We start from the raw sequence: 25,784 nt of genomic DNA on the forward strand, positions 1-25,784 counted from the left end.
AGAGTCTTCTGTGTACCCTAAAAAATTTAGGTAATTACAACCAACAATTTAGGAGATCTAAAGGATTGAACACATTGCAGACTTTACACAAGCAGACTTTACACAAGCAGACTTTACACAAACAGCTATCACACTAGGGGTGGATACATTTCACAGAAAGTTTTTGTTTTTGGAAGTGATGAGAGAAGGGCACTGGCTATCCTGCCCCTACCTGTGATCACATGCGTGATGGTCAATGTGTTACCTAGGTATAGCGCTAGGAGGTGACATCTGAAGGTAGGCTGAATTCACATTGGCAGTAAGGTTGCATTTGCTGCGTTTACCCCTCACTTACCTCTTGCCGGGAACCACTGCTGCTTGAAAAACTGCTAGGTCTCAAAAGCCCAGCACTTACCCCAGGTGCCAGCAGTTATCACCGGTTACCAATCCCAGGTACCCAGCAGTTATCACCGGTTACCAATCCGAGGTGCCCAGCAGTTATCACAGGTTAATAATCCCGGGTGCCCAGCAGTTATCACCGTTTACCAATGCCAGGTGCCCAGCAGTTATCACCGTTTACCAATCCCAAGTGTCCAGCAGTTATCACCGGTTACAAATTCCAGGTGCCCAGCAGTTATCACCGGTTACCAATCCCAGGAGCCCAGCAGTTATCACCGGTTACCAATCCAAGGTGTCTAGCAGTTGCCAAGAAATATTCACTCAGGAGGGGCATTTTTTTTTACTGCTAATGTGAACTAAACCTAATTTGTTAAGCCACATTGATCACAATATTACACTACACCATGGGATTACACTAATTAAACATGGAACTCTAGGGAGTTGGATTAAAATACACAGAACTGGACTGTTGAGGCATAATACAAAAAAATGGAAAAATTGTACATTCTAACAAGCCAGGCATTAGAAAGTTGGAACAAAGTATAGGGGGCAGGTAGAACACTGACACTAGCAATAGCGGGGGTTACTGGATACCTATGGCATAAAAAACTAGGAGCTCCAAATTTCCTGTTTCTAGCCCCGCCCACTTATTACCACCTGGCTGAAAAAAAATTCAGGGGAGAACACTGTTAGCAATAAGTAGGAAAACAGATCTCCAGAAGGCATATGTTTTGGGACAATCCCATAAACCATCTTCCAAAGGGGCCAGAGAAAGTGAGCACCTTGGGCATGCAATTAAATGCTCATGAATACGTGAAGATTTAAACTTTATGTCAAAAGCATAGTAAGCTCTATGTATTTTGTCCCTCCACACGGTCAAGGGGTCCAACAAACGTGCCTGTTCGAGTACACACATCATCTTTCTTTTATTGTAGGTAGTAGATTTACCCAATACAAAACTACCAACTCCATTGGAAGTCGTGCCAAATGATCCGTCAGAATTTTGGACATGATTTTAACATCTTGATTTAGAAGGGATATAGGGTGGTATGAGCTTGGATCAAAAGGATCTTTCTGTTTCTTGGGTAGAACCTTTATTTAGGCTAAGACAACCAGATGAAGATGTAGATATGAAGGTGTGGAGAACATATCATTATACAAGGCTGTCAAAGGGGATGTCACCTCTTCAACCAGAATCTTGAAAAATTCAAATGGTAGACCGACTAGACCTGGTGATTTTGCATTGGCAGATCATTTATTAGCAGACACAACCTCCTCCCGGGTTATGAACGAATTTAGTGTATGCACTTCATCCTCGATAACTGATGGAGGACCAATTGATCCAAAAAAGACTGACCTGCAGATAAATCACAACCCTGTGTTCTATAGAGAGAGTCAAATTATTCAGCAAATACAGAAGCTATGTCTCTAGGAGCACGAGACATTTCACCCGGGGAGTTCTTAATTCCTGTGATATGTGGAGGAGTGCGGAAGCCCTTCGCAAGATTGGTCAGCATTCTGCCTGACTTAGTTCCGTAGTGATTGAATTCCACTGAGCGAAGTGTTCTGATGGTTGCATTATATTTGCTTATCCAGCAATCACATGTCCTCTTTGCCCGTAGCCAAGAACTGCGGTCTTGAAGAGCAAGGGAACTTTTGTATACTAAATAGGCACTTCTTGCCTGATCACTATCTCTCGTCTGGACTACTGCAACATCCTCCTCTCTGGTATTCCACTAACCCGACTCTCTCCTTTACAGCCAGACTCCTTTACTCTCTCCTGCAGCCAGACTCATCCATCCTTCCCACGGCTGCTCTCTGCTGCATCTCTCTGTAGTTCCTTTTATTGGCTACCATTTCACCTGAGAATCAAATTCAAGCTTCTGTGCTTTGCCTTTAAATCCCCACGCAGCTCCTGTCCAAGCTACCTTTATGACCTGGTAGAAAAATACTCCCCTAGCCGCTGGAATGGTCTTCCTCGTCCTATTCAGCTTGCTACTACATTCCACTCATTTTAACGAGCACACTCACTACTACCCATCACTCCATATCTCCCTTCCTGTTGTGTGAGTCTTCCCCCACCGCCTAGATTGTAAGCTCTTCGGGGCAGGGTCCTCTTCTCCGCCTGTGTCACTGTCTGTAACTGTCTGTCTATCGCTTTCCCTATCTTATGTACAGCGCTGCGTAATATGTTGGCTATATAAATCCTGTTTATTAATAATAATAAAAATAATAAAAAGCTTCTTTGTAATTCAGCATGGTCTTCTTTTTTAACGTTGCAACATAAGGCATTTTACAGCCCCTAGGAACCGCTTTTGCAGTGTCCCAATAAAGCTGTGATTTGTGAATTGAATTATAGTAGTCAAAATCCAACCACCAATGCTTCAGATATTTCTGAAAGGACTCATCTTTGGCCAGAAAGGAAGCAAAACGCCATATAAAGTCCGATTTATGTAAGTAACCATCTAATGTTTATGTAAGTAACCATCTAATAAGGTAATCGAGACCGCTGCATAATAAGAAATTACTAAAGGATGGACAACAGCAAGTTCCAATTTTGTCAAAAGATCCTCAGTTGTTAGGATTGAGTCAATTCTGGACATTTTAGAGTGTACCACTGAGGCGTGAGTGTATTCTCTTTCCAAAGGATGCAGATGCCTCCAGGTGTCAACCAGACGAGAGGAAGGAACAGAAGGATTGATCATTCATAACAGTAGTGCTATATTGGTGTGGTTTTGGTGTTCTATCCTCTTTTTTACTTGGAACTGCATTAAAGTCACCTGCCAGTAATGCTGACACACAGGGTAAATTATCAAAAAGGTTTCGAAAATCGATGAAATTATGAAAATCCATAAAAGGCTCTATTTTCTTGATTTAGATCATAGACCGCCATGACTGTCAGAGAATTAGCCAGAAACTAACGTAATCGCAGCCCAGCGCCCTTCAGAAGGAACACAGGATTTGCTTGAGATTGTGCACTGTAGCCTTTTGCTAAGTAGAATCATTACCCCTGCTGGACGACCAGGTGCTGAGGCTCCCCAAACTTCTCCTACCCACTGCTTATGCATGAGATGGTAGAATGACGAAGACAGGTGCGTCTCTTGAAGAACCCCAATATCAGCTTGCAATTTTTTCAAATGTCGTAGTACTTTGGCGCACTTAGTAGGTGAGCGAAGTCCTTTGACATTCCAGGTCCTAGACTCTGGAATGGGAAGGAATGTACTGGGTGAGCCTTCCCATTCCATCCCAGGTACACCTGCAAATATTGCAACAGCAGTCTGCAGGTCTGCTAGAAGGGCACAGTGGAAACTGTGCTGTTTGTAAAGTAAAGCTGTTGTTGCTGTTTTATCTGTGCCGATTTGATTTATAGACTCTGAGGACTTTGCACTCACCCGTTTCCTGATGTAAGCTGCTCAAGGAAGCGGTTTTGTTTTGGGGAGAAAAAAAAAAAAAACACACTGTTAGGGACAACAAACACTTCTGTGTGTTTGCTGCAAGGGCTAATCCGCATCCATATAAAAAATAAATGTATACATGCACTGTGCATGTGCGAGATAGGGTGATGTGTCTTCCTGAAAAAAAATTGCCAATCTCACTGTGGATGCATAAGATTGAGCACTTTTTTTCTACATTCCTGGAAGTCCCCTAATGACGCAAGCCCCAATCTAGGGCATGCACAGAAGGAACAGCCCACAGCCTCCTGGGATTTGTTACGGGTTTCCCCTTTAGTCTTTACCGCAGTGGCAGTAAAGATGGAGGGGAAGGGTCTTCCCCAAAAAATGCTAAAAAAAAAAACATTTTCTAAAATTGTTTATTTGTTTGTGCCCTTTTCATATTTAGTAAAGTTTTTAAACTTTGCAGGATCATCTGGTTCTCTTTCTCCTGAGATGCTCAGGCAATAATATTAAAAATTCTTAAACCAGGGAAGGATCCAACTCACCTTCCTAATTACAGACAAATATCTGTCTTTAATACAGATTTAAAAGTGTATGCCAAGGTTTTGGCCAACAGGTTATTGAATCTTACCCCTTAGATTATTAATACAGACCAAGTTGGTTTTTTGAAACATAGACAAGCCCCCCACTTCTGAACTTTATGATTTTAGTCAGTACACTTTGCTTACTGAAGTTAGGTCTGAGACCACATGTTTAGCAAGATGCGGCCTACCTAAGATTTTATATATTTTGTACTATGCTTATTATACCCCCCATCTCATTCTTCTTTAGGATCCAAAGTATAATTAAAAATGTTATTTGGAGCGGAAAGAGACCTAAAGTTGCTCACACTTACCTTGCTAAATCAACAGGAGCAGGAGGTGTCAGTCTTCCAGATATTTAAGCGGACCTATCAACACATTTTTTACTAATATAAAAGGGTGCATAAACTTTTTATATAAAAAAGTTTATTTTTCTTTTAAAGGGAGATCCCCTATCCTTCCGCCATTACTGGCAGTAAAGACTGACTGGGAAACCTGCAGCCTTCTGGGATACACACATAAGACATGTCCGATCTCAGGCATGCGCAATGGGTATCAGATGATGTAGGGGAAAAAGGAATAAGGTGGCGGCGCCCGGTGTTCAGTCAGGAATAGGATCACAGAAGAATTGACAGCTTTCCAACTATGAAGCTAAAGGTCTTTTTTTTTACTAATAGTTCCGCTTTAGGGACTACTATTCACCCCCAATGATAAGTCAACTAAAGTTATGTTTGAGACCAACATCTGTTAAAAGCTGGGGATCTTTGGCGACCATGCAGCGTCCTGCCAAAGACTATTTATCTTTCTCTATGCAGTAGATTTCTTGCTAGCTTTGAGAGCTCCAGTCTTTCACGAATTAGTTGATTGCTCATTATATTTAGGCTATAAAAAAACGCTTTGTAGCCAAGCTTTTCAAAGTAATAGATCATGTCAATTCGCAATATCAACATGAAAGAGCCTTGGCCCTAGGTATTTCTTCCTAAATCCAAAAAAATCCATATACAATGGGTAACTTGGGCATTACTTTTTCCCCCTCCTACAAGCTAGTTCTCTTTACTGACTAGATAATAAAGTGCAGTACTTTTCAGAAAAAATTATGTCATAGACTAAAATTTTTTTATAAAATTTACCTCCTATTCATAGATCTTACCTGTTATTTTTAAGATGTAGTCAATATGAGAAGTGTTTCTTCTTCTTTCTTATATTCTCTTTTTTGTTAGTTGCTTGTTTTAGTACAGAGTAAATTGTTTCTCTTCCTTTACTTTGTTAAACTACATTCAACTCTTTGTTTTCCTGTTGTACCTTCTATTCGTAAAACTTTTGCTTTCGTGAAAAACTCAATAAAATATTTATATTGAAAAAAAATGTATCTATTTAGCCATGTTTAACCACCTGAGCGTTACACTGAGGTCTAGATTTCTGTACCAAAAGTGATCCACTGTTTTTCATGATTTTTTTTTTTTTTAAATTGTAGACCTGTAACTTACAGAAATATGTCCGAACAAGGGTCTAGTAGATATTATGAATATAAAAAATGTTTGAAACACACAATCATGTAAAAAAAAAATGTACTTTTAATAAAATCCTATCCTATTTTTTTTTGCATAGAAATTTTTGTTTGTATTGTGGGCTTGTAATTCTTACGATTAACTCCCGAGTATAATAATTATATTTATTTATTATATTAAAATCATAAATTATAATATAATACATAAATATAAATAATAATTTAAAACAATAATGAAATAATAGACAACAATGTAATCTAAAAATAAAATTAAAAATGTACAGTACTTTTATTTCATGTAGTGTGGTGTTTTTGTACTGTAAAAACCATTTAGAAGCAGATTACATTGTACTCTGCTTTTAAATTTCCCTCCCTGACACACCCCCATACATCACCAATCACATCACTGGAAGATGACTCATCCTCCGGAGTGATGTGAGGGGGGGGGGGGATTTCCCTGCGTGCCTTACACAGAGACACAGGCACACGCTGGAAGCTGCTCGTATCTCCGGAGAGATGCACAGTACAATGCAGGATTTCTGCATTGTACTATACATCTCACTACAGATACCAGCAATAGGAGCTGCGGACACTGGGTGAGTATTTCCTTTCAGTTATAATCCGATTGTCATACAATGTATGACAATCGGATTGCAACATAACATTTGTTTACATTTAACCACCTGGTGACAAAAACTCGGGGTTAACCATAATTGCAAAAGTTTTTAGCCCGAGCATGCTCGGGCTTAACGGCAAGGTGGTTAAAGATGACATACCTGCAGTAAGACTTGTAGAGAGTACAGGAAGGGGGTCTGATTCCTGCTCTGGTTTGATCAGGATGGAGACAGCAGAGGATGAAGTGATGTCTCGAAGAAGACTGCTGACACCTTGTGTGGATTCCTTGAACATAGAAGTGACATTCTGAGTGGACTCTTTTAAAAGACAAGACACTGTAGGAACTGTTTTTGCTAGTCCATTTAGATCCTTGTTGTCAATATTGATAGCAAAAAGAATAGAGTTTAAACCTAGGAATAAAAGTGAAAAAAAAAATGTTTTATTATGTTAAATAACAGTTTTGCTTAGAGTGTATGTATAAAAAAACAACAAAAAACAGAGTGTTTTTTTGCAATACTTTCAATTTCTGTATATTACAACATGCTGCAAACAAAAAATAGCTGTTATTGTGCCAGAAATATATTGTGCTCCTACCTCTATCAGCAATACTTCTGGGAGAAGAAAAAAATATTTTTGCACTTCCTAAACAAATTTAACAAAACACTTAAAAAATTCTAATAAATGAATTATCTATATACACTCACTAGCACTGGACTGGATTGCCTTTTGGTTTCAGAACTAATTATTTGCGGCATAGATTCAACAAAGATGTGGACGCATTCCTCAAAAATTTGGGTGGATATTGACATGACAGCATAATGCAGATTTGTTGGCTGCACATCCATGATGCAAATCTACCTTTTCACCACATTCCAAAGGTGCTTTATTGGATTTTTTTTTTTTTTTTTACTCTGGAGACTGAGTAGAGTGAACTTATTGACATGTTTAAGAAACCATTCTGAGACAATCTGAGCTTTCTGAGGCGTTATCTTGCTGGAAATAGCCATCAGATGATCAGTACAATGTGTTCATAAAGGGATTAACACGGTTAGCAACAATACTAAGGAAGACTGTGAAATTTAAACAATGTTCATGTGGTACTAAGGAGCCCAAAGTGGGCCAAGAAAACATCCCCCACACCATTACTCTAGGATGTATTCATACTTTCATGTTCTGATCCCACCATCCAAATGTTGCAGCAGAAATTGAGACTCATCAGACCAGATCACATTTACCCAATCCTACCCAATCCTCCCTCTTGCAGGGTATGTGTCATCTGTACCCTTAGGTGCCTTTTTCTCAGCTGATAAGAGTGGCACCTGGTGTGGTCTCCTGCTGCTGCCTATTTGCCCCAAAGTTCAAAATGCTGGATGTTTAGAGATGTTCTTCGGTAATTGCAAATGTCTATATCGCACAATATTTGCACAGCTGTTGATCAAATCTACACTTTTACATATATGCTTATATTACAAAATATATAAAAAAAACTCCATACAAACCCATTTTAATCCATTCAAATGTTTTTTTTCATACAAAATGGGAAGATGTCATATAAACACATACAATGTCAAACATTGAATCTCATCACCCACTTATAGGTACCACTCTCCAAGTGCTCAAAAACGACTACACTATCTCTAAACTTGTAAGTCATATCCTACCCCACTCTCTTCAATAGAACACCCTTATTTCTCACCAAGTCTCCCGGAGCCTGGTTTTAAAAAAATGGGAAGAAAAGGAAACTTTAGAGCACATAAATTTTTCTTCTTCAGTGGGGTGGGTATCTGTTGCTGATTAGCAAGCCAAACACTTATTAACCCCCTAGGTTTCTGCTAGTCTCTACAACCTAATCTGTTTATACATTCCTTACCCTCCTTAACACGATTTCAACGCCTCCTGTCATCACTAGAAAACATATGCCGGTCCTCTGACCCTGCCTGAGGAACGATATTGATTGCATACCCTATACTACTGGCAGAAATACACCCTGTAAATCCGCCATTTATTGTTAAATGGGAACGTGAACTTCAAATGGAATTCTCCTCCAACTATTTGAATGTTGGAAATTTTTCTTTGTATGTGACTTCCCCATTTTTCCACAAACATGTTGTAAAACCCTTTAAAAACCAATGAACTTATTGAAATATAAAAATCACACGTGGATATATATTGTATATTGTAAGCGGCCTAAGGTACTCACACGGGATCACAAGGCAGCAACCAAAACAACAGGTAGGAGGGTAGAGTGGAAGCTTCAGACGTTTGACTAATGCTTTGTACAGGGGTAAGTTTATGTCTCGATCTCTGCAGTGTATACCTTTTTTAAATGCAAGTCAGTAAGTAACAAATAGGGCAACTCACAGTCTCTTGGCAACAGTCTTTGTGGAGCAAATACTGGGTATAAGCCTCTCTGAACACTAGGCCTTGTGAGCTTATTAGTTTACCTGTGCTCAAGCTGCACAGGCAGGAAAAATCTGGATATGAACCAGGTGGTCAGGGACCCCTCCCATTCTCTGACCAACTCCAGGACCCTAAACTTATTTTCTAGTTTTCGAACACTACAAAGGAAAACTAACCAACCAGCCTTTGACTCACAAAAAGCCTGAACCGGGGTACAATGTAAACACCATTTCACACCTTTCCATTTAGGTACTGTGAAACACCCTGTCATGATATATCCCAGATACTTTCTCCCTGCAACCACCACATATACATTGCCATACAGTCTTGTGTCACTCATCACAGTCTTGTGTCAGTTGCTAGATGCTAATCCCCTGGGAAAAGCAAACTCGACTAGGATGCAGATGCAGCCATCCCTGAAACCCACCCATGCACACTCCATCAGACCTTGTAGGGCCTGTTCTACTTCAAAAACTCCTTTACCTGCTGTGTTTGTTAGTTAGAAAGGGAAGTATCCAGCCTTGCACAGGTGTGGTCAACGTAGGACCTAAGGTTTGCATTAACCACAGGGAACACTTGTGCTAGGTCTCCCTAAGATTTTAACATGTTCATGTGGTTAATTTGGTAGTGATTTCTTTTACCATGTTGATACACCCTTTAATTTACCTCCTTCACCTCGTATGGTTCCCACCATTTGGCCATAAACTATGGGTATTGGTACAGCCTCCTGGTCTTCCACCTGAAAGTGCTTAACCTTGACCAGTTTGTGTGCCTCCTGAGCACTCCAGAGATGTTCTTTTGAATCACATCACCCTGAAACGCCTCAAATTTGAGAGATGTGTTCAGAATAATAGCAATATGTTTAAAAAAAAAAAAAAGTGGCTAAAGCTCAAACATGCATTAGGAACACTGCACATTCTATTCCATATTAAAATATGAAGAAAAAACTATCAAATTTGTGTTATTTATTTACAGAAAGTGAAGAAAAGGGAATATTAGGCAGTTTAAAATAATATCTGTCCGAATAATAACAATAATGTTTAGAAAAGGCTTATGCTGAACACAACTGTAAATGATTAATTATGGGGGGCGTTCTCCCTTTACTAGGTCTTTTGATTTACTAACTCAATAAACCCATTGGGTTTCTGCTTGAATAATAATTTAAATGTTGAAAGATTCATGGATACTTATGTAACGCAAATATTAGGGCAGGAAGTAAGCAACCCCAATTATTCTCCTCTCATTGATACTACATTTCTAGCATGAGAATAGATAACTTAAGTAATATTGTAGATCAAACATAATATGGTAATAATGTACTTATTATAGCAATAAAGAGTAATGACTCAAATGTACAAAGTGAGTATAGGTTAGGTGATAACTAACCTAACATTGGTTGCATATGCTACAGGTCATTTCCAGGTTTTAGGAAAGTTTTAAAACTAAATACATTGTTCAGGCCTGGTGGCTCTGTGGCAAGAGTATTGGCTCTGGTATTATTAGATTATTTGTTCATACATTCTTTTTCTTTCGTTTTGCCTATAAAAAAGTGGCCACACTCACATAGGATTAGATAAAAAAAATTCCTGTAGAACAGTCTACACGATATCTCAGTTTATTTACTTGTCCATTTGGTGGGGTGACAGCCTAATTTTTATAGAACCAGGGGCATTGGGCACATCTGCCACATTTAAAAGTGCCACTGATGCTAGATTTGAAAGAAGCTAAATCTTTCTGGTGATAATGGTTTGATACCAAAGTGTCCTTTAGTGAGGTAGATCTTCTGGATGTTAATTGTGGTTTACGGTGAATACATTTTAAGGTGTGAGAGTCGAATGTCAGGAGGCTCCAATGTTTCAGGCAGATATTATATATAGTAGTTGATGATGTTTGCTGAACTGTATGATTATACTTAGGCATTCTTGGATTATGGAGGTTTGGTATTGTAAATAAGCATGCTTCTATCAAAGGTTAGCTTATACCTTTTTATTAACTTTTCACTGTAACCTCTTGCTAATAATCTGTCTCTAAGAGATTTGGCTTCAATTTCGAAGCGTTCATGCAACGTGCAATTTCTTCTTAGTTTTAGGAATTGACGATAAGGAATGCTATTTGTTCTGTTAGTTGGTCCTGCTCTAGATGCTCACACACAGTAGTTAGTAGCAGACATTTTTATTTGGTGTTCATTCCCGCTGTCATTACATAAATCTATTCATATGTATAAAACTACTTCCTCAACCCCCACCAACGAGATGCAATAATACAGTTGTACCAGTATCTCAGTAGTGAGACCCCTAGAGACCATACACAGCATATAACATGTTGCTACATCCTTTCCCTTTTAAATGAACAATGAAATCTAACTAACACAAAATGGTGAACATGAACAAGTAGAACATAACTATAAGTTAGATATAATCCTTGAGGTAGGCTGGCTTTCTGATTGTTCTGCCCGCTTGCGTAACATATGAGGTTTCTTCACACAAATCTTGGTGTTCTTCTGATTCTGGCAGTCTATTTTCTGGGACTGGCTGTCTCTGACCAGAGACCTCCCCTAGCACCTCAGCAGTCTCCATTTCTTTGTTGCCAGTATTCACAGTCCCATTGCTTTGAGTGCCTGTCCTCGTGCCCTGTAACCTCTCTTTCTTGTGTTTTTCCCAGATGTCTCCTATTTCTCCTCAATATTCTTCCTTCCTCTGGTAAAATTGCAAAGGACCGTGGTGCAATTTTCTGGACAACCTTCGCCTTTTGCCAGTGTTTGTCATGTTTGCCCATTGGCTGAATCCGTACATTTTAATTTCTCTGGAGAACAGGCAGATCCTTGGAAGATTTATTGTAATAGAAAGCTTGCCTATCTTGATTCTTCTTCAGTTTGACTTTAACATTGCCCACAAGCTTTGGCTTTAGTAGTTGACATGCAGTTGGTAAGAGCGTCCTTGTACGTCTACTCATAAGCCGCTGTGCTGGACTGGTGTCTAGGCCTTGTGTGGGCGTGTTTCTGTGGTCCAGTATAGACAGGTATATATCTGTACCTGCCTGTTTTGCTTTTTGCATGAGTCTTTTGGTTGTTTTTACTGCTGACTCTGCTTTACCATTACTCTGAGGATATCCTGGAGATGATGCCTGGTGCTCAAATTCCCACCTCTCCCTGAATTTTTTGAACTTTTCAGATGTAAATTGAGCAGCGTTGTCAGAGAACACAATATCAGGAATGCCATACCTGGCAAAATGGGCCTTAAGTTTTCTAATTACTGTTTTTGCCCTTGTGTCCTGTAAGTAGTCTATCTCCCAAAAGTTAGAAAAATAGTCCACAGTTACCAGATATTCTTTGTCGTTCCACGTGAAGAGATCAGTTCCTACTTTTGACCATGGTCTGTTTGGAACTGTATGTGGTTGCAATGTCTCTTTCGGTTGCTTATTATTGCATGATGCACATATTTCACACCGTGCTATAAAGTTTTTTGTGTGGTCATTCATTCCAGGCCAATAAACATATTCTCGTGCACAACGTAGACATCCTTCTACACCTAAGTGAGTAGAGTGTAATCTTTCTATTATGTCTCTTCTAAAGGGATAGCGGTATAACAGCCCTTTCTCCTTTGAAGATGATACCATGCTGCACAGAGAGTTCATTTCTTATGTGAAAAAATGGAGAAACTTCCATAGGAGCATGATGCTTGTACTTCAAGATGACACTCTTTAAGATCTGTAGAGTTTTATCATCCTCTGTGCCGGTCTGTCTTTGTTCTTCACCTGTGATGGGTAAGTAAGCTCTGCTTATGGCATCTGCAATCAGTAAATCCTTCCCTGGACAGTAAAAAATGGTAAAATCATATTTCTGAAGTCTTAAAAGCATACACTGCAGTCTTTTTGGGTCTTTTTTTTTTGCTCTATTAGAGTGAAAGCTCTGCTTGCATATGTGATTGGCTGTTTATCCTGCATTAGTGTGGCTCCAAGGCCTGTTTCTGAAGCATCACATTGAACTACCACTGCTTGATCTGGATCAAAATATTTTAGTGTTTCTGTGTTTGCAATAGCATTTTTTACTGACTTAAAAGCAGTTTCATGGCTATCTGTCCATTCCCACAGTATGTCTTTGTGAGTTAGCTGCCTCAGTGGCTTATACATGTCTGATAAATGCTTGCAAAATTTATAAAGATAATTCACCATGCCCAGGAATCGTTGTACTCCCCGTAGGTGTAGGCATATCCCGTATTGCCCTCACCTTGTCTGGATCCACTTTAACACCCTTTGAGGTTAGTAGATGCCCAATATATGGTACTTGTGTCATTTTTAATTTGAATTTTTCCAAGTTCAGTTTGATTTGTTGTTTTCTACATCTGTCCAGGAATTGTATCATCTTTTTATTGTGATCCTTTGTTGCCGATTCTAGATCATCACCTTCTCCAACTATTAATATATCGTACGCCAATTATTTTTACTCTCGACAGTCCTTATAAAGCTTGCATCAATTTTTGTTGGAACACTTCTGGAGCCGGGCTTACTCCCATTGGCCACTTAAAGCATCCAAATGGGGTAGAAAATGTTGTCAATAAACTTGATACTTTATCCAGTTTCACATGCCAGAACCCATTTTTCACATCACATACCGAAAATATTTTGGCCTTTGAGAGATCAGGGAGAACATTCTCTATTGTAACTCATTGGATAGTGATTTCTTTTAGGAGCCTTGTTCAGTGGCTTAGGATCAATGCATATTCTTAACTTGCCTGATGGTTTTTTCACTACCACCAAACTGCTTATCCAGTCTGTGCTTTCCTGTACTGGTGCTATCATGCCTCTGTTGTGCAACTCCTGTAGTTCCTCTTTAACTGCATTAAGGCTATGGGTACTCTTCTTGTGGGCAGTCTGGTAGGCTGTATTGTATTAACAATTTCTAGTTTGTATTTACCTTCCAAGCACCCATCACCTTCAAATAAATCGGCATACCGTTTGTATGTGCTGAAAATCCAAAATGCATTCTGCCTTTTGTTTAGGATTTTGAGTATCCTTAGAAACTTCCAGAGCCATGATGTTATGGGACTGCACCTTTATTAAGTCCATAGCCTGAACTGCTTTCACTCCCAGCAAGGGAATGTGATCGTCATCCAGCAGCACAGTAAATTCCTCTCTCTTTCTGTTACATGGATTTCCTAATTTTAGCTTGCATGTTCCCATGGGTTTCAAAACACTTTTGTTATACATCACCAGTACCTTATCAGTGGGCTTAATGGGAACCTGTTTGTAAAGCAGAGTAAAAGGAATGACATTGCAGCTAGCTCCACAATCCAGCTGAAATCCTATGGGCTATTCATCCACCATAAATATGGCAAAGAGCTGCTTTGCATCATTGGCTTCTGGATGTTTGATTATATTGACCTTGTCTGTGGTTCATCTTGCCACAAGCCCTGCAGGTCTCCCCATATGCTGGACATTTCTCTTTGTCTCTCTCATGTCTTTTTCCACAGTATTTACACTGGACTGAGCTCACAGGGAGCCTGGGCTTTGCTCTCCCTTTCACAGATATTGCACATACTGAGGTATCACTGGTGCCCTCCATCATCCTCAGGCTGTCTTTAGTCAGCTCAGCAGCCTTGCATTTTTGTATACATTTCTCCAAAGCCATTTCATAACACCCTGAATTTGAAAGTAAAATTGATTCTTGAAAAGGAAAAAATATTGAAGGTAAGGATATATTGCAGTAAAGATAATATGAAGTTGTTGAATTTTCTGGGTTACGTGTGGTAAAGAGAAGTACTTATTTCTGTTTCTTTATTGTGTGGAATACCACAATACAGAGTCAATGGTTACTAAAATTGTCTGTCACCTCATTTTCTTTTTATATTTCATATAGAGATTTTAGGATTCTGAAGTCTTCAATGCTAAAATCCTTAAACTGTGACAGTATTAAAAAGAATTATTAGGATTTTTGTGAAACATTAGTTTCAGAGTAAGGTTCCTAGGAAACCACAACTTCTGATCAAGTTCCCTCTTATCCCGCTCCCCCTTCTCCCCCTCATCCCTCCCTATACAACAGCCGGTATTTTAGGTTTCACCACTGCACTGGAGGAATGTGTGTCGTGACCTCACAGGGGTCCTCCTCCTCACCACACTTTGTCTGGCCATGGGGTATATCCACCCTGGAGAGGTCAGTAGGCACAGTGGAAGACTCCACCGACCTTGGTTGTCTTTTTGTAATATTATTGTTTTCACTTTTCCTCAAGAAACCTATTTAGATAACAGGTATTTGCGAGATGCCACTATCTGCCTGCATATATGGCCTTTACTAAATGTAATAAATATGCGAGGGTGGCGATACTCATTAGGGCAGGGGTGTCCTTTGTTCTCCATAAATCAGTAATTGACAAGGAAGGCAGGTATATTATATTACAGGGTACATTGGATGCAACAAGCAGTCACGTTATGCAATGTTCCCAACCATTCCCAACTATCATTTCTGGATTTAGTGCTCTCCCAACTAGCTTAATTTTCCCAGCTCTATGTTATTATGGCAGGTGATTTTAAGCTCCCACACATTCCAACACAGGACCGCCTATCAGCGGACCCATCTACATGGCCTCCTCTTACTGCCTGTCTTACGAGGCACTTTTTTTGGCTTATTTACGGTCTGTTTGATGTGTGTCAGGCTCAGCACCCTGTGGAGAGATTATGCCCCTGATTCATCAAGCAGAATAGGATTATCGGTCGCGCATTCGTATTAGCGATCCGGAATCGTACGCGGTCACGCTTTTCAGCAACGGAAAAAGCTTGCGCACGGAGCCGCGCTTATCCGACAGCTTTTTACTGGTGATCTTGCATTAAAAGTCACTGTTCCCCTAAAAAATCATTCTTTCTAATGGCACACACATTACCCATAGCCCTAAAAAAAAATGTTTGCGCAATCCGCGATCGCTGGCCGCGCGTACGTTCGCGCTTCCAGCGAGCGCAGATTTCATTGATGAATCAGGGGCTATATACCTTCTATTTCAACCTTCTGATGTGGGGGTGTGATCTCATGGTCAGATCAGGCACCCATTACCTGCACAGTGAAATTGGGCAGTATATCCACCAGCAAATGTCATTGGCAGTTAAACAATTATCTTTTGAAATAGGGACCCACTTAACAAGCTATACAAGTGGAGCTAGAGAAATTTTTCACAGAAAATATGGGTTCAGTTGCTCAGATATCAACTTTTTAGACGGCTCATTAGGCGGTTACATGGCGGTCATTTTATTAATCCCCCTATAATTCTTCTGCAAAACTCACCAAAATATGTCCAACAGTTAATAAATTTAATAAAAAACTTAAAAAAACACAAAAAAAATATAGTTTAACATGTAATATAACTGTACAGCAGCATATAATTAATATTTTTTGCAACTAAAAATCCACCCTGAGTAACACTTAAGAATAACCACTTAGGTTGTTAAGGAATCCTTAACTTAAGCGGAATAAGGAAAATCTGCAAGATCAATGCAGGTTTCCCCTTCGGTCTCTTCCCTTCGTAAAATTGTGGACGTTAGGAACAAACTTAAAGAATTGGATCTAGACCAAATTGAAAAAGCCATGGTATTGATAGGTCACAAGTTTTATGATAAAGAGAAGTCCGACACAATACTGGCCCGCCAGCTTAGAGAAGGAGTAGCTTCAGGTTAAAAGAGACCATACTGGCACCCTTCAGTGTGACCCCAAAGCTATTGCCCGGACATTCCGGGACTATTATTCAGATTTGTATTCAAAGGTACACAAGTCCCAAATGAATGGTGGTCAGATAGATGCATACCTTGCTCAGTGCTCCCTTCCCCCTTTAGTGGACGAAATTATTGAGAAAATTAATAGCCCAATCACTTCAGAGGAAATAGAAATATCCATTAAATCCTTGCCCTCCAACAAAGCTCCAGGCCCGGGTGGGCTCTCCGTTTTTTTATTACAAGATGTTTATATGTCCGCAAAACTTACTCACCTTCTTTTGCTTTATAACAGTGTGCTGGAAGGTGAGTTACTCCCCCAATCTACTCTTCATTCTTATATGTCTGTATTCTTAAAGCCTGGAAAGGACCCGACAGATTCTACTAGCTATCGTCCAATAGCCTTACAAAAATCGGACCTAAAGATTCTCACGAGAATCCTGGCAACTAGGTTGGGGAGGAATTTACCTTTAGTAGTGCATTGGGATCAGGTGGGTTTCACCTCATGCCATCAGGCCGCAAACAATACTAGCAGAACGATTGATATAGTTGATGCACTAAACAATATGAAAAAGCGGCGCTCCTGCTCAGTCTCGGCGCAGAAAAAGCTTTTGACTGCCTTAGTTGGCCAGTTCAGTATCCTTTCCCAAGTAGGTATCAAGAGACCTTTCCTTCAGGCCATACACAATCTTTAGGATTGTCCTACAGTTGTGGTTAAGTGTCCCCATGTTACCTCTCAATCCATTAGTATATATAAGGGTAACCACCGGGGGTGCCCATTGTCTCTCCTATTTGCACTTTGTAAAGACCGCTAGCTAAGACTACTGGACAGCACCCAGCTGTCAAAGTGGTCCATATCCATACAAAAACTTTTAAAATGGCTCATCATCATCATCAGCTGATGATGTTTTACAAAACCAGACCAACCCATTGATTACGTTTCCCTCCCTCCATTTGCTTCTGGATGACTATTGAGCTTTATCTGGTTATAGGATTTATTCAACGAAAACTGAGGTTTTATTGATTAATCTTGAACCTTAGTTGCTCTGTAGGCTACAGCATAAATTCCCATATCGCTGGAAAAAAGAAGGTAATAAATATCTTGGTGTTCATAAAGCCACATATCGCCCTTTATTTCAGGACATCAAGGCGCTACTAAGTGGCGCCCGCTCTGCCTCTTACTGCCCTCATAAAAATGGGTATCCTAATGAAACTGCCTATTTTTTTAAAACCTTACCAGTGAATATCCAAAGTGCAGTGCTTGAGCACATAAATGCGGAAGTTATTAAGTTAATATGGGGCTACAAACATCAACGCCTCCCTAAATCGATTATGTACTCTTTGAAAACTAGAGGAGGCTTGGAAGTCCCAATATTCCTAAATATTTTTTGGCTTCACATCTCTGTCAGTTAGCCTCATGGGCCACACTACATGCATACAATAGGTAAACAGAGGTTGCGAAATTATGGATTACTCCAGTACACCCTAATTCCATGCTGTGGAGCTCCTCTCATTCCATAGCAGACTCCAACCTATTAGGACCTATGCACTATAAGCGCATATGGCTACCCTGTAAACATAAAGACTATCCTACATCTCCCAAATCTTTATTAACCCTAATTTTATATAATCCTCAAATTTCAGCTAGCGTGACGCAACGTATGATACAGCCATGGATGGCCACAGATATTTTACTTTGGCCATTTAACCAACCCTGTAACTAGAGAACGATTACCCTTTGCAGACTTGCAGAATAAATTTAGGCTACCTTCTTTGGCCATCTACAGTTAATGTACAAATCCATCATTTTTCACAATGTCTTACTAATAATTGTTTCATTTCTGCCCGCTACGTTATTTGAATGAGCATGTTTAAGTGGTCCTTAGCATAGGGGGTACATTTCGGAAATGTATTGGCTATTGACTACTGAGCCTGCAGTGCTTAATTAAGCACATTTATATGTCAAAATGGGAAACTATACTAGGTAGACAGCTCCCCTCTGAACTCTGGCAGGTAATTTGGAGTAAATCTCATAAGAGTTCGGTATGTACCTTACATAGGGAAAATGCTTGCAAAATCCCCATGCACTGGTACTACACTCGCGATAAGCTTCACCCTATATATCCATCCAGTAGCAATTTATGCTGGAGATTTGGATGCCAGGTTGGCACATTTTTCCATATATTATGGAAATGCCCGAATTCCATAGGTTCCCTATTGGATATAGATCAAAGAGCTTCTCTCAAGAATAGCAGAAACCCCAATTGGACTGGACCCAGTGATCTATCTGTTAACTGTGCCCACAACACTGGGGAACAATTTGAACACATTTTTTGTTGACTTAAATTTTTAAGCTTATTTACACTAAACTTGGTGATCCAGATAATGTCTTGGGCCCCTCATAAGGTGTGCAAACAGTGTTTTTAAGGGTTTACGGATGTGGACAAAGGGAACACATGATAAGATGCCATTTGGTATACCTATGGTTTAGGGAGAGCCAGGAGATCATTTCAGTTACTGTTAATTTTGTATAGTGAAAATTTCAGGATATAACAAGAAAAATAAATGTAACAGAGTATCCTAGTCTACCATTGGCTATACGCCCAGTGGCTCATTCAGATGAAATCCCAGTGCCGGTTTTTGTTACACTACCCTCTCTTGAAGAACATGACTATGGTGATGAGCTAGGTGACAACAATGATGAAGAGTTTAAAATTGAATAGGACTCTGTTCGTAAGGGATTTGATCAGCATGAGTTGAGTGATTTGACACATGATTTGGGACTATCGAAGAAGGCTTCCAAACTCCAAGCATCAAGACTGTGTGACAAACTTACTTACTTGAAAAAGAAATGAAGGTATCGTACTTTCGAACCAAAGAAATTGCATTTCTGCAGCACTTTAGAACTGACAGTGGTTTTGTGTATTGCCAAGACATATCTGGTTTAATGGAGGAATTGGGAATTCTAATTTATAACTCAACTGAATGGTGACTATTCATCGATAGCTCAAAGGGGAGCTTAAAGTGTGTGCTCCTTCACAATGGCAATATATTTGGGTCAGTAATAGGCCATTCAGTTTCTCTTTGTGAAGAAAATGCAGACATAATGAGAGTCATTAAGACTCTAAGTCAGATAAACCAAGTATGCCTGTTATCTGTGTGGGACAGCAGAGCTTGTGAGAGGCATTGGGTGGAAAGGAATTGGTCTCCAAGATCTGCCCTAAAACCAGGTGATCCAAATATTCTACATGAGCCACTTGTTGATAAAAAGAATATATTATTCCCGCCTCTGCACATGAAACTGGGTATGATGAAGCAGTTGGTTAAAGCTTTGCCAACTGAAGGAGACTGTTTCAAGTACCTCATTTTAGCATTTCCTAGCCTGAAAAAATAAAGGTCAGTGTGTTTGATGGTCCACAGATTCGGCAGCTCATCAAAGATGAACATATCATCAGGACAGTGTCAAAAGACGAAAAGAATGCTTGGTTATCATTCAACACCATTGTCAAGGACTCCCCTGACTGATACCCCTGAGGAAGCCATTTAGGGCGAAACGTGCCCTACAGTACAACAATCAACATGAATAAATGATTGGAGGTTTTACATTTGTATGGCAAGTATTATACTTGACTGGCTAGATGTTTTATGTCTAGAGCCCCCTAGGGCCAAAGTGAGATTGTTTAAACCACAAGAAATTGTTGTAGTCTATATTGAATTTGTTAACTGCCCCCTAGGGCCAAATTGATACTGTTTAGACCACAAGAAATTATTGTGGCCTATATTTGTTATTTTCTATTGAGAATATAATACAACACAATTTTAGAATATAATACAAAACAACCCTGCTTTTTCTCTCCCTTCTTATCCTTTATTTTATTGAACAAGGGTTGGCACCTAGTTCTATAAGAACTCACATTATACTACAACCACTACCAACACTCTAAAATACTATAGCAAAAATGGGGGGTACCCTGTATCGTGAAAAATGGATGTGATAGCAAAAAACTAGGGTCATTTCTGGATTGACCACCCAAAAATTAGTAAAAAAAAACAACTGTAAAATCTAACTCAACAAAAAAAGAGTTCCCCAGTGTAATGAAACTCTCCAAATAGAAGAAGGCCCTTTTGGCGCATATACCTAAAGCAGCTGGATGCTGTTGGATCAAACCATAATTATATATGATATCATATTTATGTACATTACTGAAGTGAAGGGCAGAACATATGTCATATATCTATCATACTTGACAGAGATGATGCTATTTGGGAGTCTGAGACTACCCAGAAGGCTGAAGCAATTATTCATTAGTATTAACATATTGTTTTCGTTCTCTATTTCTGTATGTATGACCATATTTGAATGTATGGACTTGTATATCACGTATAGTAACCATATTGTGGCACGTCATATACATCGGGCGTCACCACACACACATATTTACACACTGTATTCCTATTGAATTGCTGTTGTAACTTTTCTATAAAGATTTTTGAATAAATACACAAGATTTTATGATACAGAAGAAGATAATCCTGTTCTTAATACGCCCAAACAATAATATTACTTTTTTTACATTGGCGTAAGCCAGCCATATCGAAGTCACCAATCTTGTTGGGGGGGGGGGGGTAATTTGCATATTTCACCGAAATAAGTGAACAAGGTTTGGGAGACATCGAAGAACCTAAAATCAGGAAGAGCAGGAATACAAACAGATGGTCCAGACGTACTGAGACGTTTGGAAGAAGTGCAGAAGACTTCTGGGGAGTAAGTGTAGACTTCATTCTTATTCTGATAAAAGTGATGTGCAGTATTCTGTATTAGGGAATAGGTCAGTTGCAACACAATAGAATGAATTCGTTTCTCTTTCTTCAATTATTACATTTGCTAGTGTATTCAAGAAAATTCAAAGTTAGATGAGAAATTCTTCACAGGATGTAAAGTAAAGCATAAACTGAGAATGTGATGATCATTTATTACTTTAGCCACACAAGCTGAGTTGTTCTCATAACACGTGAACAAGTGATCAGTCAGGAGGTACAGGACAGAGTTACAGACTGTTGGAATTGTCATATTCTACAGGAATACATTGATGAGTTAGAGCAGACGTTAGAGGCTCAAACACAATTGTTGTTACAATCACAAATTAATGTGGACAAATAGCTACAAACAGTAAGAATACGGACAATGATTTTTCATCTTCTTCTGATACAGAGGAATGAGGACAGGAATTACACAATGCCTTATTTAAGTTAAAGCTGAAAAAGCATCTAATTAATTTAAGTAAAGAATTTCCTGAATATGATGAGAATATCAGCATATTTTACAATGCTTACATATTTGAGGCATACTGTGGTAAATTTGAATTGTCCAACGAGCAGAGAAATTCTTTGTTTTCTCTTTGGATTCCCATACATTTTTACGAAGGATTTATTTATTGGGTAGATTTTCAGACGACAGATATATTGATAGGTCACAATATACAGACAAAGACAGACCTAAACATTTGGCTTTCTGTGTGACAGGTGACAGAGTGTTAACTGTTGACATCCTTAATAAATTACCAAAGAGGACAGAAGATATATTTTCTTATATGAGCATGTTTGAAAAAGCATACAATCTCATATTTGAAATCCTCAACCTAAAGTTCTAATGAAAACATTTGTGAAGAAGTTTAATTTTGATGCTGTTACTCTTACTTTAGCAAGTGAGAAAAAACATTATATGAGGCAGCTACATTTCTTGATAAAATTCCCAAAAATGAAAAGTATAGAGATGTTGCAAGCAAAGTTTATAATGTTAAAACTAGGAAAAGGTCAAATTTCTATGGACCTTATAAGAGAAATGTGTCCAGAGAAAGTAAGAACTTATCTATGAGTGGAGATATTGCAAACAGTGTCAGTTCTAATCATAATGAGCAAACTCATTCAAATCATTAGGACAATTAACTGCACAAACAAGCATGTATGGAGGATTAGCAAACTACACAATGCCTGTTTTAAATATAAAAGGGTGTCACCAAATGATAAAGGGGATGATCAGAATTTAAAGAGACCAGCAGAATGCTTTGCATGTTTCTAGAGTGTATGGATTTTCAAGGCACAGGTTAAATCATGCTAATTTCTGAACAAGATGCAGGACAGGTATAGGATAATACTTCAAATATTTGTGTAAATTGTCTTATGGTAATGATGTTAAGGCTATGTATAAAAGGATATTCTCTTGTTTAAGAAATGTGTATATAATACACGCACATAAAATATATACTGTTAAAAATATATTTTAATATTATAGTACTATAATATGCTAAAGGCCTACATTATGATATTATAAATAAAATGTATAATATGTGGAATATATTTTTCTTATTATAGTGTTACAAATATGGTAATTGATGCTAAATATTGATTAAAAAGCTACTGTTAGCTTATCACATTATACACATTGAGGGTGATGTGATATAAATATGCTCCACATATATATACTAGTTGTCATGACAAGTTTATAAATAGGACTATGCTTTTCTCTTCTCCATTTAAGGATAAGAGGAGGTTTATTTTTTTGTTTTATATTGTAATGATGTTATTAATCTTTTCAATAAATGTGACTAATGTTTTCTTTCCAAGATAAAGGTTCTACTAAAAGAGAAGTGAGAATCAATTCATGGAATTTCATGGAAGATTTTTGAATAAATACAAAATCTTTTTATGATACAGAAAAAGACAATTCTGTTCTTAATGCGAACAAACAATATTGTATAATTATATTACTTTTCTTTACAGTAATACATTTTGGAGCTGGCAATAAATATCTAACAAGAGAAAGGACTGTTTTACATTGCTTTCTTTCAGTCAGTCAATAGGTCTCATAGACAGCGCTGAAAATTAGGGCCACAGTGTGTAGTAAGGAGAAGAGCACTGCTACTGCCAAGAAGGAACTGTTGGAAGCTGGTGATTTTAGGTGGTCATGCCTAATGTTAGTTGATGGAAACATAGTTGTAGAATAGGAAGCTGCAGTCATTTCTCTGCTGCATTAAGACAAAGCTAGGGTGGATTTCTCGTAAGCTTAAAGCTTTTGACTAATAGGTCTAAATGCAGAATATACCTCTAAAAATTTGCAGAGAATGGTTGTCTGTGAAGGCCCAGCTGTTGGCCACACCATTGTCATTTGGCACACTACTGGACATTTTGCTCCAGCAATAATTCCTGAAGTATAGCTTGAAGAAAACAGGCAAATCCCAATTATGAGAAACAGTATCCTCTGCCAAGTAACTCAATCTGCAAAAGAACTGTCTGCCATGCCTCATTGACTCTAGTGTATATACCAAAATCCAGGCCCTGGAGAACTGGAGTTAAGGTTCTCTGATTTAACCCAGCAGAGCCTGGACATATATCCACAAGTAAAAATGCTGTGTTCAGCTAAGAATACTATAAGAAATGAGTATTTTTTTTAAAATATAAATCTTTCATATGTCCTGAGGTTCTTAATACCTGCACATTATATTATCTAAAATAGTTTTTATATTCAATAATTTGAACATATTGTTTCAATCAACAATACAGGTTAAATGAGGGGAATTAAACCCGCATGACTACTCACACTCAGGGCATCACCAAGATGATCTTCGGCCATCATGATTGGCTGTGCTGGGATGTAACTTTAACATGCCTTCATTCATCCACTGCACAAGCAAGGAAAGCCAGGATTGCCGGGTTTCCCTGGCAACCAAAACGGACGCGCAGCTTACTTTGTTGCTAAGAACCCAGAGCAATGAGGAAGGTAAAACAGATTATTACAGAAGTTTGACTGAGAGATTACACTGACTGTCCCTTTCTGCAGTTATGACTTGCCTTATGGAGCATTTGTAAAAGTGAAACTTTAGTTCCACTTTAAAACCTCTGTGACCTAACTCAGTAATAAGTGTTGCCTGAATCAGTTAATCTGGACCTAAACTCGAACATCAGACCTAATAATAAATAATATCTATTGCACTGAAATATCAGGTCCCCTAGTGGCACTGGCTGTGTCAGTCTGCATCTGTGAAAAATAAAAAATTCTAAAAAAATGAATCTTGAGTGTGCCACTGTTGACTCCTGTCCTTACTTCCATCTGTGCCCACACTCCTCCATCACTGCCCAAGCATCCCACCAACCTCTCCAACCAACCAAGAAGCTAGTATGCTGACTTTCTGATTGTTTTTTCTGTTATTGTCTTTAATTTGCCATGCTTTGTTTTTTTTATTTGTTTAGTTTTGTTTTCTTCTTTTTATGATGTAACATCCCAGAGCAGTTGACCACCAACTCTGTCAGTTTGATTTGGTGCCACTTGCAAATGCTTTTTCAGTTTCAGGAACTTTTTTATACCTGGAAATTTTCCAAAATTTCCTAATTTTAAAATCAGACCCTTGAATAGGCTTGGGATCTTCATTGATAAGAAATAGGGCTCTGAACATGTGCGCTCCCTCACCTATCCATAAAAGGTTCTCTGGAATCTGGCTTTCAAAATCTAAAAGGTAACAAATAGCGTGTAGTCGCCTGCCTTATGGCATAAAAAAGACCCCCGCCTGCCCCCAATATTGGCAAGAGCCATTGTTGGGGAAGAGGATCTATTTTTCCCAATGTGACTCCATGTTGTGGAGCCTGCAGCCTCCACTGCACCTCCATAGCAGTGGAAGGCAGAGGGGGCGGAGACAAGAGAAGATTTTATTAACAGTATAAGAAAGACAAATAAAAAAACAAACCCATAGCAGGATTGCTTTAACTTGGACTTAGGACACACAAGCGCAAGTTACACCCTATAGTCTATCTCTGTTCAGCCAAACTAAGGCAATAAAAATTAATATTTCCAAACTTAATCCATAATTTGAGGGCCATTTATATTCATGCAGCAGGCAACCAGCCATTGAAGATGATCATTGCTACTTTGCCAGCACATTATGAAAGGCTCCTTAGTCCTTCCTGACTCACTTTCAGAGCAAAACTATTAAAGCTGCACTTTAGGATAAAAGCAGAAAATTTATTGGAAAACCACAATACAAGTAGTTATTAACCACAACACATGTACAGACACAACTACTCTTACGCATTTCTTACAATGGCAAGCCAGGAGTTTCAACTGACAAATTCTTAAAAAAAAATGAAAGTTGTCTAGATATCTTTGACATTTTCAAATATTTTCTAGGATATTCAACCATATCAAATGTGTGGAGCACCATCTCTTAC

The 25,784-nt window shown here is 38.8% G+C and overlaps 1 protein-coding gene across 3 annotated transcripts in view; it reads right to left on the minus strand.

The window, feature by feature from the left end:
* Positions 1-25,784, minus strand: part of SNX29 (sorting nexin 29) — a 216,759-nt gene that overhangs the window by 107,802 nt on the left and 83,173 nt on the right. For all 3 annotated transcript variants that reach the window (XM_072418989.1, XM_072418988.1, XM_072418990.1), the window contains one exon: positions 6,638-6,886. In XM_072418989.1, the coding sequence (XP_072275090.1) occupies positions 6,638-6,886 (249 nt within the window). The remainder of the gene's footprint in view (positions 1-6,637; positions 6,887-25,784) is intronic.

This window comes from Pyxicephalus adspersus, chromosome 7, assembly GCF_032062135.1.
Source record: "Pyxicephalus adspersus chromosome 7, UCB_Pads_2.0, whole genome shotgun sequence".
In the NCBI taxonomy this organism is placed as follows: Eukaryota; Metazoa; Chordata; class Amphibia; order Anura; family Pyxicephalidae; genus Pyxicephalus; species Pyxicephalus adspersus.